General features: G+C 39.6%; 1 protein-coding gene and 1 pseudogene across 1 annotated transcript in view; both read left to right on the top strand.

Moving 5' to 3' along the window:
• The window catches only part of LOC132820027 (sodium- and chloride-dependent neutral and basic amino acid transporter B(0+)-like), a 640,602-nt pseudogene that overhangs the window by 148,508 nt on the left and 479,783 nt on the right, over positions 1-12,311 (top strand).
• The window catches only part of LOC132820283 (FERM and PDZ domain-containing protein 1-like), a 58,855-nt gene that overhangs the window by 31,855 nt on the left and 14,689 nt on the right, over positions 1-12,311 (top strand). Inside the window, exons 8-12 of the mRNA XM_060832308.1 lie at positions 596-715; positions 2,778-2,914; positions 5,269-5,395; positions 8,896-8,991; positions 9,084-9,266. Coding sequence (XP_060688291.1) covers positions 596-715; positions 2,778-2,914; positions 5,269-5,395; positions 8,896-8,991; positions 9,084-9,266 — 663 coding nt within the window. The remainder of the gene's footprint in view (positions 1-595; positions 716-2,777; positions 2,915-5,268; positions 5,396-8,895; positions 8,992-9,083; positions 9,267-12,311) is intronic.

The raw sequence follows: 12,311 nt of genomic DNA, 5'->3' as shown, positions 1-12,311 counted from the left end.
CTCGCACATAGGGTCACTCACACTCTCAGAATGAGATGCTGCCCAAGTAGAACCGGGATGGAGAGTTGAGTTGTGAATCTTTGGAAAACTGTATTTTGGAGAGCTGAGGATGGTCTGACATTGAGCCTATTCAAGGTAAAGGGTGGCAGATTTTTGTGTTCTAAAAGAACAAAGGGATATGGAGATAGTACAGGAAGGTGAAGTTAAGGTACATGTTAATTATAATTTTCTTGAATGGTGGAGCAAATGGCCTGCCCCAGTTCCTAATGCTTATATTTCATCTGTTCAACTGCAAAATGTATGTAAAAATTGATTCAGCATGGAAATAACAAGTTTTATTGAGACTGCTAAAAATAGCATTGCATTGCAAGTAATTAAAGAACTTGGGGATTGGGCCTCTATTTAACAAAAGGAAGCCTGGGCTGATATCAACAAATTTATCCAGAGAAGCCCCCCTCCTCTGTATCACAACACCACCCAGTGCGAAATGCTTCTTGTTAAAACATAAGCTTAAAGAATTTTTTTTGTTGATTATTTCCACAGTGTGACAATAAGAAGGTATTTCCTGATATAAATGTTTTCTACCTTGTCACAGGTGGTCCAGAAGCGAGAGCCCCGTGATTATAGGTGTCTCTTCAGGGTTTGTTTCCTGCCAAGAGATCCACTTGTACTTTTACAAGATGATCCAGTTACTTTTGAATACCTCTACTCACAGGTATCTATTTGACATGAAGGATCATGGTAAGCCCCTTATAACAATCATGACTGACCACACCAAAAAAGGTTCTGTTTCCCAAGAGCGATAAAGCCGGAGGACATATTCTGCGCTTAAAGTGGAATATATTCAAAACTAATACGCTGAAGTACATTAGGGAAGATTATGACCTCGTGCTAATATCACTGGACTATTAATCCAGAGACCCAGCTAATGTTTTAGGAGCCTCGGAACAAATCCTGCCACTGCAGATGGTGGAATTTGAATTATCTGGAATTAAGGGTCAAATGTTGATTGTTAGGAAAAACTCATCCAGTTCACTAAAATCCTTCAGGGAAGGAAACTACATACATGTGACCCAGACCCACAGCAATGTGGTTGACTCTGAAACCACCCTCTGGGTAATTAAGGGATGTGGTCAGCGATACCCTCATCCCCTAAATGAATTTTAAAAATATTTCGATGAGGACATTGGGGAACATACCTCTAAGGGAATGGAGTAAATCAGCTTGGGCAATTCACACAAAAATTAAATAGATTACTTTCAGACAATAGCAATTTTGGATAAGTCATATAAACATGACATTTGATAAGTGTGGCTGGTCTAGGAGAAATGGGTGACTTTGGATCTGCCAAAATCCCCACCTCCAGTGGTTTTGCACACCTGTCTGCATCTGTTGTAGATTAATAGTTAGGGATGAATTACCGTGATTAGTTAATAGTAATATTATCATTGTACAATTAATATAGCAAGATTGCAGATGGTGAACTAGATGGACTTCATTTTCATACATCCAGCAATTTCGGTATTTGTGAGATGTTCTGTATTCATGGTTAAAATTATAGTTGACATGTGGGGATTGGCAATTTGAGTTTTGTAGCAGCTAGAGAAAGTGAGGTGGTTCTCTGCAGAGCAGAGAAAATTAAGGGGAGATTTAATACGGGTGTCTATAAATACAAGCGGCTTTGACTGAGTAAATGAAAAGAAACTGTTTTCATTATTTTCACTTTGGTTCCTAACCTGAAGGCACTGGTTTAAGGTCAAAGAACAGTGGGCAGATGAGCAATGTTCCCTCTCAGAGGTCCTGTAGATTTCAATGACTTCCGGTTCTGGAAGATCCTGCAGGAATTTCAGGATTCCATGCAGCAGAAAAATAATTTATGAGAAAGGAGGTGAAAGTTTATATTCAGTGTGTTATAATCTGAAATTCACTGCCTGAAAAAGAATGGTGGATGTAGGTTTGACAGTAAGATTTGTTTAGTGTTTGTAGATAATTTCTGCTCAACCTGTTTTTTAAATTAATTCATGGGATCAGGGCATCACTGACTAGGCTAACATTTGTTACCCATTCCGAATTGTCCAGATGGCAGTTAAAAGTCAAACCACATTGCTGTGGGTCTGGAGTCACATGTAGGCCAGACGGTAAGGATGGCAGACTCCTTCCCTAAGGAATGTTCGTGACCTAGATGAGTTTTTCACCAACAATGGTTCACTGTTATCATTAGACTTTTAATTCCAGATTTTTATTGAATTCCAGTTTCCAGCATCTACCATGGTGGGATTCAAACCCAGGTCCCCAGAACATTACCTGGGTCTCTGGGTTAAGAGTCCAGTTGTACCACTAAATGATCACCCTCCTTCAGAGCTCAGAGGTGTTTTTACACACCTCTGGAGCAGATGGGACTTACAGCCAAAACTCCTAGCTCAAAGGTAGGGACATTGCCACTGTACCACAGAGCCTTTGATTAGTTTTGGATACGTAGTTGTAAAGAAAATATGTAGAGCTACAAGGAAAGAACTAGGGTGTTGGTTTAACTGGACAGATCGTTCAAAGAACCAGCAGCAACACAATGCACTTGCGAAGCCAAGACAGACAAAGCTATGGACCAAGTGCTGGAAAAGGGGTTTTTGACAAGCGCATACTTGATGGACCAAGGGGCATTTTTCTGTTGCATAGTTTTATTCTATTCTGTAATTTTGTGAAAGCATTTGTAAGTGGTGGCAATTTGTGTGGATATTTTCTAGATTGCTGTGTGATGCCTTTAGTAATCTCTTTTACAGAGTTGCAATGATGTGCTGCTGGAGAGGTTTGCGATGGAGATGAAATACAGCACTGCTATCCATCTCGCAGCACTGCAAATTCAGGAATGCATCCTCAGCTCCAACCATTCTGAGAAAGTCTCCATGAAGTACATTGAGTGAGTCAATACATTGGGCAGATTGAACTGGGCAATGCTTCAGCTGCACCTCACATCACACTATGTTCACACAGCACTATATGGACTTCTTGATAGCAAGACCCCTGTTTCATAAGCCATCACATCAGTCAGACACTTTCTTAGTGAGCTGCTTAATTGGCAAATCTTCCCATTAGTGTGATCCTTCATTAGCTAGTCTTCCTTTTATTGAAACTCCTTATTAACGAGATTCTTTATTAGTCAGTTTCCTTGTTAATAAGATTCCTAGCGAGTGAGACGTTTGTTTGGAGGAACTTGCTGTTAGTGAGGCATTGTTTGCATGAGTTTAGCAACTAGACCCTTCATTAAGGACACTCCTCATTGACAGCACTCAGTGTTTGTGAAACTCCAGGCTAGAGGAACTTCTCAGTTATGAGTTACTTCACTAACATGTCATAGAATTACCCCTTTAAGTGGAATTAATCTTAGATTCTTATTTTTAGTCTTCTACTTGAAGACTAACTCCTTGGCACTTTGTAATTCTTTAAATTTCATCCAGACCCGATTTTAAATTGGGATAGGAATGGAAGTCAACTTAGCATCAATCTCTACTGACACAAAAACAGGCCCAGACACCTTTCACTCCCAGACCCTGTCAGTGTGACCTCAATAGCTGTAACAGCAGTCCACTGATAGAGTCATAGAGATGTACAGCATGCAAACAGACCTTTGGTCCAACCCGTCCATGCCGACCCGATGTCCTAACTTAATCTAGTCCCATTTGCCAGCACTTGGCCCATATCACTGTAAACTCTTCTTTTTGATATACCCTTCCAGATGCCTTTTAAATGTTGTAATTGTACCAGCCTCCACCACTTCCTCTGGCAGCTCATTCCCTACACGCACCACCCTTTGTGTGAAAAAGTTTCCCCTCAGGTCCCTTTCAAATATTTCCCCTCTCACCCTTTGGTTCTGGACTCCCGCACCCAGAGAAATCACTTTGTCCATTTACCCAATCCGTGCCCCTCATGATTTTCTAAACCTCTATAAGGTCACCCCTCAGCCTCCGACGCTCCAGGGAAATCAGCCCCAGCCTATTCAACCTCTCCCTATAACTCATACCCTCCAACCCTGGCAACATCCTTGTAAATCTTTTCTGAAGCCTTTCAGGTTTCACAACTAGGAAGCAGAAGTGCAGTACTTGGTATATTCTTCCTGAGAAAACAAGAATTTTTTTAAAAAATCCAACATGCATTGAATATTTCTAGCCAATATTTATTGCTCATCAAAATCAGGTTTTCAGTTCACATTGCTGTGTGTCAGCTATTGCTGTGTACAAATTAACTGCAATGTTTCTTTTATCATGACAGTGACCATATTTTAAAAGTACTTTATTAGCAATAAAGCACTTTGGGTCGTCCCAAGGTTCTGAATCATATACAGGGATCCCTGATTTACAAACGTCCAACTTAAGAATGCTCATACAGATCATTCTGCTAAAGCGTGCATTTTGTTAATGTGAATTCGCTATAACATAATTGACGAATTGGGGACACTGTTTCTATAGTGTGAACTTTTGTGTATAACACGACCATGGCCCCATTAGTTTAAGTAGTGCTGCTATTACGTGATTTTCTTATAACACAGGTTTGCACGAGAACAGAACAATAGCGTTATAGCAGAACTGACTGTACTTATGAATGTGTTCCATTACATGTTCATAACTTTAACGACCAGATATCCAAACATTTCCTGTACTTATGAATAGCTGCTTTCCATTGTCCTGTATTGTGTGCTGCCATGTGTACAAGCCAACTTGTGAACAAACTCCAGAATGGAACCCATTTGCAAACCAGACACTCCCTGTATTGGAAATCACTATGGCAACTGTCACAATGTAGTTGCAGCTTCAGATCACCAGATGGCTCTATGAGGTAGGGTTCTTTGTTCCAACTCCACCATCATTGTGCATAAGCTGCAACTATTAATTAATTGAACATGGGATTTTAAAACAAAATCACTCATAAATCATGGGTGATGCTGGCTGGCCCAGCTTTTCTTGCTCATCCCTTGTTGCCCTTGAGAAGGTGGTGGTGAGCTGCCATCTTGAACTGCTGCAGTCCACGTACTGTGGATTGACCCACAATGCCCTTAGAGTTGGAATTGCAGGATTTTGACCCAGTGACATTGAAGAAATGGCAATAGATTTCCAAGTCAGAATGGTAAGTGGTTTGGAGGGATAGTTTCCAATATCACAAATATCATAGCTCTTCTGGGAGTCAGTACAGACACAATGGGTGAAATAGCCTTTTTCTGTACTGTACAATTCTATGATTGGGGTGAAATAGTTTTAAATGCAACCTTATTATTTTCAGGATGAATTGGGGAATTGAGAATTTTGTCTCATCAACTGTACTTGACAACATGAAAGAGAAAGTTATCAGAAAGGCCATTAACTATCACCTTAAGAACAATCATAGCTTGATTGCACCAGGACAAAAGGTAATTCTTTATAACTGGCTATCCAAAGGTAAAAGTGAGTGTTTTAAAAAAATCAATCTTTACTGCTTTCCACCCAATCACAGATGCTCTTTCTGCACGTACCCTTGAGTTTTTTTATGCCTTGTTTAAATACTGTTACATCTCAAAGTGCTCTCAGTTCTGACAAAGCATTCCCCATGTTAACTGTTTTCCTCCCTCCAATCATGCTACCCGACTTGCTGAATATTTCCAACTTTTTCAGGTATCTATTTCAGATTTACAGCTTTCTTGGTCGTTTTGCTGTTTTATAAAGGTGTGCTGTTGCATAAGCCATGACTCAATGTGTAGCGCACTTGCCGTTTGGTCAAAACATTGTGGATCAGGTCCAATTCTGGAGACTTGAGAACAAGTAACTTGGTTGATGTTGCAGTGCAGTAATGAGGGCATGCTGAAGTGCTTAAGGTGCCATCTGTTGAATGAGTCATTAAACCAAGGTCCCTTCCTGCTCTCCGGAGATTTCATAGAATAGAATCCCTCCAGTGTGGAAACAGGCCATTTGGCCCAACAAGTCCACACTGTCCCTCCGAAGTGTAACCCACCCTGACCCATTCCCCTATCCACGACTCTATATGTACCCCTGATTAATGCACCTAACCCACACATCCCTGAATAATATAGTCAATTTAGCGTGGCCAATGTACCTAACCTGCACATCTTTAGATTGTGGGAGGAAACTGGAGGAAACTCGTGCAGACACGGGGTAACATGCAAACGCCAGACGGACAGTGCCCCGAGGCTGCTAACCACTGATCCAAGAGCACAGGAGTATTTCAAAGACTTGGACAGTTCTTCTTGTGTCCAAGAGAATCGATAGCTCTCAATTAAGAGAACAAGCAAAATAATTATCGTTCATTTACACATTACGATTATGGAATCTTTTTACTGCACTGTGTACAATACTGATCACCATATGTATGGAAGGATATTAATGCATTGTGATTGGTGCGGGGCTTTACTAAACTGGACCTGTATAGGAGTTTAGATGAGTCAGAGGTGACTTCATTGAAACATGTAGGAACATGTGAAGAGGTTATTATCCCAAGTACAAAAGTTTCTAGTTTTATATTGAAGGGAAAATATTTCCCTTTACACTTTAATACTGTTGCTAAAGCAGGGCGGTGTAAAGTGTGAATGTTCTTTGCCTTCTAAGAATCAGTGAAATATTTATTTGTTACTTATTAAAGCCTCTTAAATATGTGTCTGAGTGACATTCCAGATCAAATCTGTATTCGTGAAGTATTAAAGGAGGAGAAAACAAACTTTTGCTGCTTTCTATGTTTCCATCTCCTGATGCTGTTAGCTCATTCCGAGTGTTTGGTTTTGCTGCCATTATTCATTCCTTGGTGATATGTCCAAGTGGCCTTTCCTCATATGGGAACCTGGTCGTGAATGGTTGCTGTATTCAACTGTAGAGGGCATCACAATGAAGCCCTGTCATACCCAGAGAAAAAAACCCCATAAAACCGGCAGATGACACATACTGGTCTGCCCCTCTTGTAATCAAGCTTCATCAAGGGCCGAAGGGCCTGTTCTGCGCTGTATTGAAATTAAGCTTCATTGTGTCCAAGGATCACAATTCTTTTTAAACTCGCTATTTTCTCCATTTGTCTCCACCTTAAATCCAGCCTGAGTTAATGGCCATCATCTGAAGGGCAAAATCTGAACTTTTATCCCTTAACCCAAGGTCATTGAGGCCTATTTAAAGGAATGAAAGACGTGTACCTAACAATATTCTTTTTCACAAAAGAAGTCACAAATACTTCAGACCAAGTGACCCTGTTTTGAAATGTTGTCATTGTTATAGGACAGGAATCCTAGCAAACAATTTCCACAAGACAGGCTCCCACAAACAACAACACGATAACTAACCAAGGTACCTTGATAAAATGTTGGCTGAGTGGTAAATATTGGCCACTACTGTACTTACCATGGAATCTTGTTTAATTCTCTTTGTGGAATATCTCACATCTCAATCAAAGGATGGCAACTTTGTCCCTGAAGAACAAAATGAAGTTTTCCCAACAATTGGCAATAGATTTATGATCATCACTAGACTCTTTAATTCCAGATATTTATTGAATTAAAATTTCACCATTTTCCATGGCAGGATTCAAACAGTTCACAGGGCATTATCTGGGTCTCTGGATTAACAAAACAGCAATAACAGCACTAGACTATCACCTCCTCTATCAGTCAGCCAATCATTAATGCGTGCCTGTAAAGTGCCTCTCATCCTAAGTGCTTCAAGTTAATCTTAGCACCAGTGCAGAATTATCCTTTATCTTGAATCACCCTTCGATTTTTTTATCCATATACTGCATTTTAATAACACTTTTACAATCCCTCTATGGTCTCATACATCTCTAGGAAACTTTTCCTCCTTGACCTACAAGTCCATATCCTTTTAACCTCATCATGTGTTTGCCTTTTCTGCTGCTGTATTCCTCAATAAGAGACTTCAGTTGTGTATTTTCCTCCACTGCTTCTGCCTCTCTTTAGACATCCTCCTACTCAGCTGTGAAGTGATGTAGGAAATTCCACTGTAACCAGCACTATTAAGTTGAAGCTTGTTTGTAAAGAGTACTTTAAACAAAATTGCTTTTTTGGGAAATGCAGTTTCAAAGCTGCATATTTTATAATTAGGTCATAAGTTTTAATTAAAGCTTCTCATATTGTAAGCCCAGTTAAGCATTTCAATATTTTTGTGTATGAAAGATTAAAGTTGATCAGCCCCTGAAATTGCTCATCATTATCTATCAGCCACTTTGTGATCCTAAGCGTTAACTGCAGACGTTCAGGACATTACATTTTAGGGAGGAAAACCAATTGTTCACAATATAAAGAATATCTTTGATAAATTGAGCTTCATGAATATACATCGATTATTTGATATTAAAACTCTTTTTTTTTTGTAAAGCAGTTATTTAAATCCATGCAGCAAAGATAAAAGATAAAATGTATTCATCACATGGATTTTCCATTAATTTCTTTCAAATCAGAGGAAGTGTGCCTTGTTGTTTTATGGTAATAAACTCAACTGGATTAATTTGTTAAATAATGAAGTCATGGAATCAAAATGTGAAGATGGCAAATTAAATAGACATCTGAAAATTTAGAACTATAATTATGTCTGGGAAGGAAATGCTGGAAATCATGGTATATGCATTGAAGGAGAGACTTATTGTAGGGTCTTTATAAACATGCAAGATTGAGTTTAAAGAGGATGTAACCACAGGGCCATACCTGCTGCCAATGCATAACCTGATTTGCTGATAGGTGTTTTTTGTCATTGTACTGAATCACTAGTTGGAAAATTCCAGGCGGGATTCCCATTATTTTCCATTGAAAGTCTTTGACCATTTTTGATCAATGTTGCCACATGTGCAACGCTGTTGGGGACATCTTTTCATTAAAATAACTTTTCATGCCAGTATATTAAAATACACTCATTCTGTTTGAAGCAACTGATATCCACGGCACAAGTCCGGCTGAATTACCTGAACATACTGAGTGATCTTCGAGCATATGGAGGGAAAACCTTTAACGCAACCCTTCTGGTACGTAGGGAGAAACAGAAACTGGCTCATTTTTTAAAACTAGACTTTTTTGTCATCTTTAATAAGTTTCTAATGAAATGCAACTTCTTCAGCTGCAGGACAGCGAATCATTTATCACATTGTTGGTCGGAGCCAAATATGGTATCAGCGAAGTTGTTAACAGCAAACTCAATATTATAAACCAGTTAACAGACTTCAACAACATCCAGAAGTTGGAATTGACCTTTGAGTATGAGAAGATCAGCGTGGTGAACATCTACCTGGTGGATGTGAAGGTAAAGGCTATTGATGCTAACTGCTTGCTTGAACAAGGACTTAGTACATTTTCTGATACGGGTGTTGTCTGCTCAAATCCTTGCTGCTGTGACCTGTGCTGCAGTAACATTTGTTCAGCAATTATTCCTATCCTCAGTTTGCTAATGTTTTGCAATGAAGTTACTTGCGGGTGACTCTTACCTTTGCTCACTGTCAATCAGACAGCAGATGGCTTTACTACGTAGCCGCACTGGCACGTCCATGATCCCAACATCAAGAGACCTGACTGCAATTTAACTCGGCCCTGAGCTAGGGAGGTCTCTGCATATTTCCAGCCAGGCCAGGCCAATCTGATCAAGCCCAGAAAGTGAAGTGAAGGAAAGGGAGGAGGTACTAAGGACATTTACCAAGGAAAGGTGGGATTTCTGCCTGTCTGCCAGCCCATCTTGCCTGTTTTCCCAGAATGCCAGTGAAACTAATCTGCTGACACCGGAGTAATTTCCAAAGGCAGCAGTGACTAGGCCACTGCAGATCAGTGGAAGGCAGGCTCTTCGAGTCATAATTCCTGCCTCTCCAATTACAAATTAATTCTGTTCCTCTGAATCATTCAAGCAATTTCTCCAGCACGAGGTTAGACTGACTGGCTTCTAGCTCCTGGTTTATCCTTTGCTCCTTTTTGAATAACAGTACTACATTGGCTGTCCTCAAGTCCTCTGACTCTTCTCCTGGGCCAGACAGGTATAGAAAATTATTGCAACGTCCCTGATTTCGCCCCTTGCCTCACTCACCAACCTGGAATATACTTCATCCAGCCCTGGACATTTATCGAATTCTAAGCCAGACCACTCAGAGCTCTCTCTGTCAATGATAATTTATTTAATTGTATCACAGACCTTCTCCCTGATTTCTGTATGCATATTGTCCATTTCACAAGTGAGTACTGTCTGAAAGTATTCTTTTGGAATCCTACCTACATCCTCTGACTCCCTGCCTTACTCTGTGGTCCCAATGGCACAACTCTTTTACTCTAACTGTAAACCAGTTTAGGATTTCCTTCTATTTTAATTGTTAGTATCCCTTCATGTCACCAATTTTGGTCTCCTATTCTCCATTTTAAGTTCCCTCTTGAACATTCAGTACTCCTCTAGGATTTCAGCTGTTTTCAGTCCTGGATATCTGCCATAAGTATCTCTTTATTCTCTAAATCCATTGCTGTGTATCCTTAGATATCCAGTGCTCACAGGATTTAATGGTCCCACCCCTTCTTTTATTGGAACACGGTGGCCCTGTACTCTCCATATTTCCTTCTTGAATGCGCCCCATTTTTCTGTGACATATTTGCCTGAAAGTTATAAGAAATTGTTGCATTTAAATATTAATGATTAATTGAACTCATCCCACTCCTACATTGGAACAGTGACTGTATCTGAAAAGTAATCCGTGTTTGTAAAGTGATGTCTAGTGGCTCTGAAATATGCTATATAAATGCAAAGTTTCCGTTCGGGAAGTTGGCAATAGTTAGTACTTAACAACACCAAGACATTTTAATGATGAAGTTTAGGTTTTCATAATACAATCCACCTCTCCCATTCAGAAGAGGAATAAATCAAACCTCAGATATTATTCCTAATTGTAATAAATGTTGTTAGAAATTTGCAACGTTTTACATTTGCTTTCACTTCTCCTTTCTCTCTTTTTTTTGTCTGTATCCAAACAATTTTTCTTATTCTTTGTTTCTCTTTCTGAGCCCAATTTGCCTCATTCACCTGCCTGCTCTATTGTCCCTGCTTCTTTCTCAATCCTTGAATTCGTGGTTAAAGAAATAGATTGTTTTATCCAGTAATTGCCCAGATCTCAGATTCCCTGTTGCCCTCACTTATCAACTCGCAATTTCAGCATTGTACAACATTTTCATGCTATAGATGAAGGAAAACAAATGAGGGAAGACACTGCACCCAGCAAATTCAAGGAAGCTAATGCTGAGCAAAATCTTTATAAATGAGTGAGCTGATATCATTTTCAGGTTTAGGTCTGTTAGTGGAAAAGTTTTAATTACTGACTCTGTTTTTATTTACAGTCTCTGACGTTGGTACTGGAAACTCGTCATGCTAAAGACCTTGTGTGTTTGATTGCTGGATATCATAGGCATATTGAACTCAACAGACTCCATATTCATCTGGCCTGGCAACTATCAAAGTCAGACAACTGAAGAAGTAATACATTAGTCATTTCTTTTTAAAATAAGAATCCCAGTTTTATTCCTGCCATACTTTTGCCAAGAAACACAGAGAGTGATAGATGCCTTGAATGCAGAGGTAGTAGAGACAGGCACGGTAGATTAATTTAAGAAGTGCATCTGACAGATGTATGAGTGAGGGGGGAGCAGAGGGATATAGATGCTTAGGAATTGGGCGATAGATTTAGATAGTGGATTTGGATCGGCTCAGGCTTAGAGGGCCGAAGGGCCTGTTCCTGGGCTGTAAGTTTTCTTTGATCTTTGAAAGCAAACTTCCAAATGTGAATTTTGTTTCTATTGTCACTACCCCCAGGCAGAACTATGTTTTCTCTGCCATTTGTTAACATTCCAAATCCGACAAAGGATGTTCTGAATACTGATTGAATCTTGGTTAATGTCAGCTTTTGTTAAGTGGCAACCTTACATCCTGTGTGAAAGTTGCAGTTTCAAAGTAACACTTGAAGACTCTCTCACTGACTGGATGTGAACATTAAGACTTGGGAAAGCTTAGATTATTCTGTCTACTATTTGGAAAAAAAGGGAAGGGTTTCTCCTGCATCTTGGTCTGTTGTACCAGACTTGGTGTAGTGCAACGTGACAAGATTAATTAATGGCCACAGAGAAAAGGCATCTCTAGATAGATTGAATCTCCTATCCAGTTTTAAAAGGGAGATGATGGGTCTGAGACTAATATTTTATAATTTAAAAAGGGCATTATGTATGCTCGAAAACTGCAACACCTAAGATGAACTGGACACCAGTTCAGGAGAGACTGAATAGAAGTAAAGTTTAGATATTTAAGGGATATTTCAAAATAAGTATATTTAAG

The sequence above is a fragment of the Hemiscyllium ocellatum genome, chromosome 11 (assembly GCF_020745735.1).
Source record: "Hemiscyllium ocellatum isolate sHemOce1 chromosome 11, sHemOce1.pat.X.cur, whole genome shotgun sequence".
In the NCBI taxonomy this organism is placed as follows: Eukaryota; Metazoa; Chordata; class Chondrichthyes; order Orectolobiformes; family Hemiscylliidae; genus Hemiscyllium; species Hemiscyllium ocellatum.
Note: the sequence above shows the minus strand (reverse complement) of the source record. Positions and strands in the feature narration are given on the sequence as shown.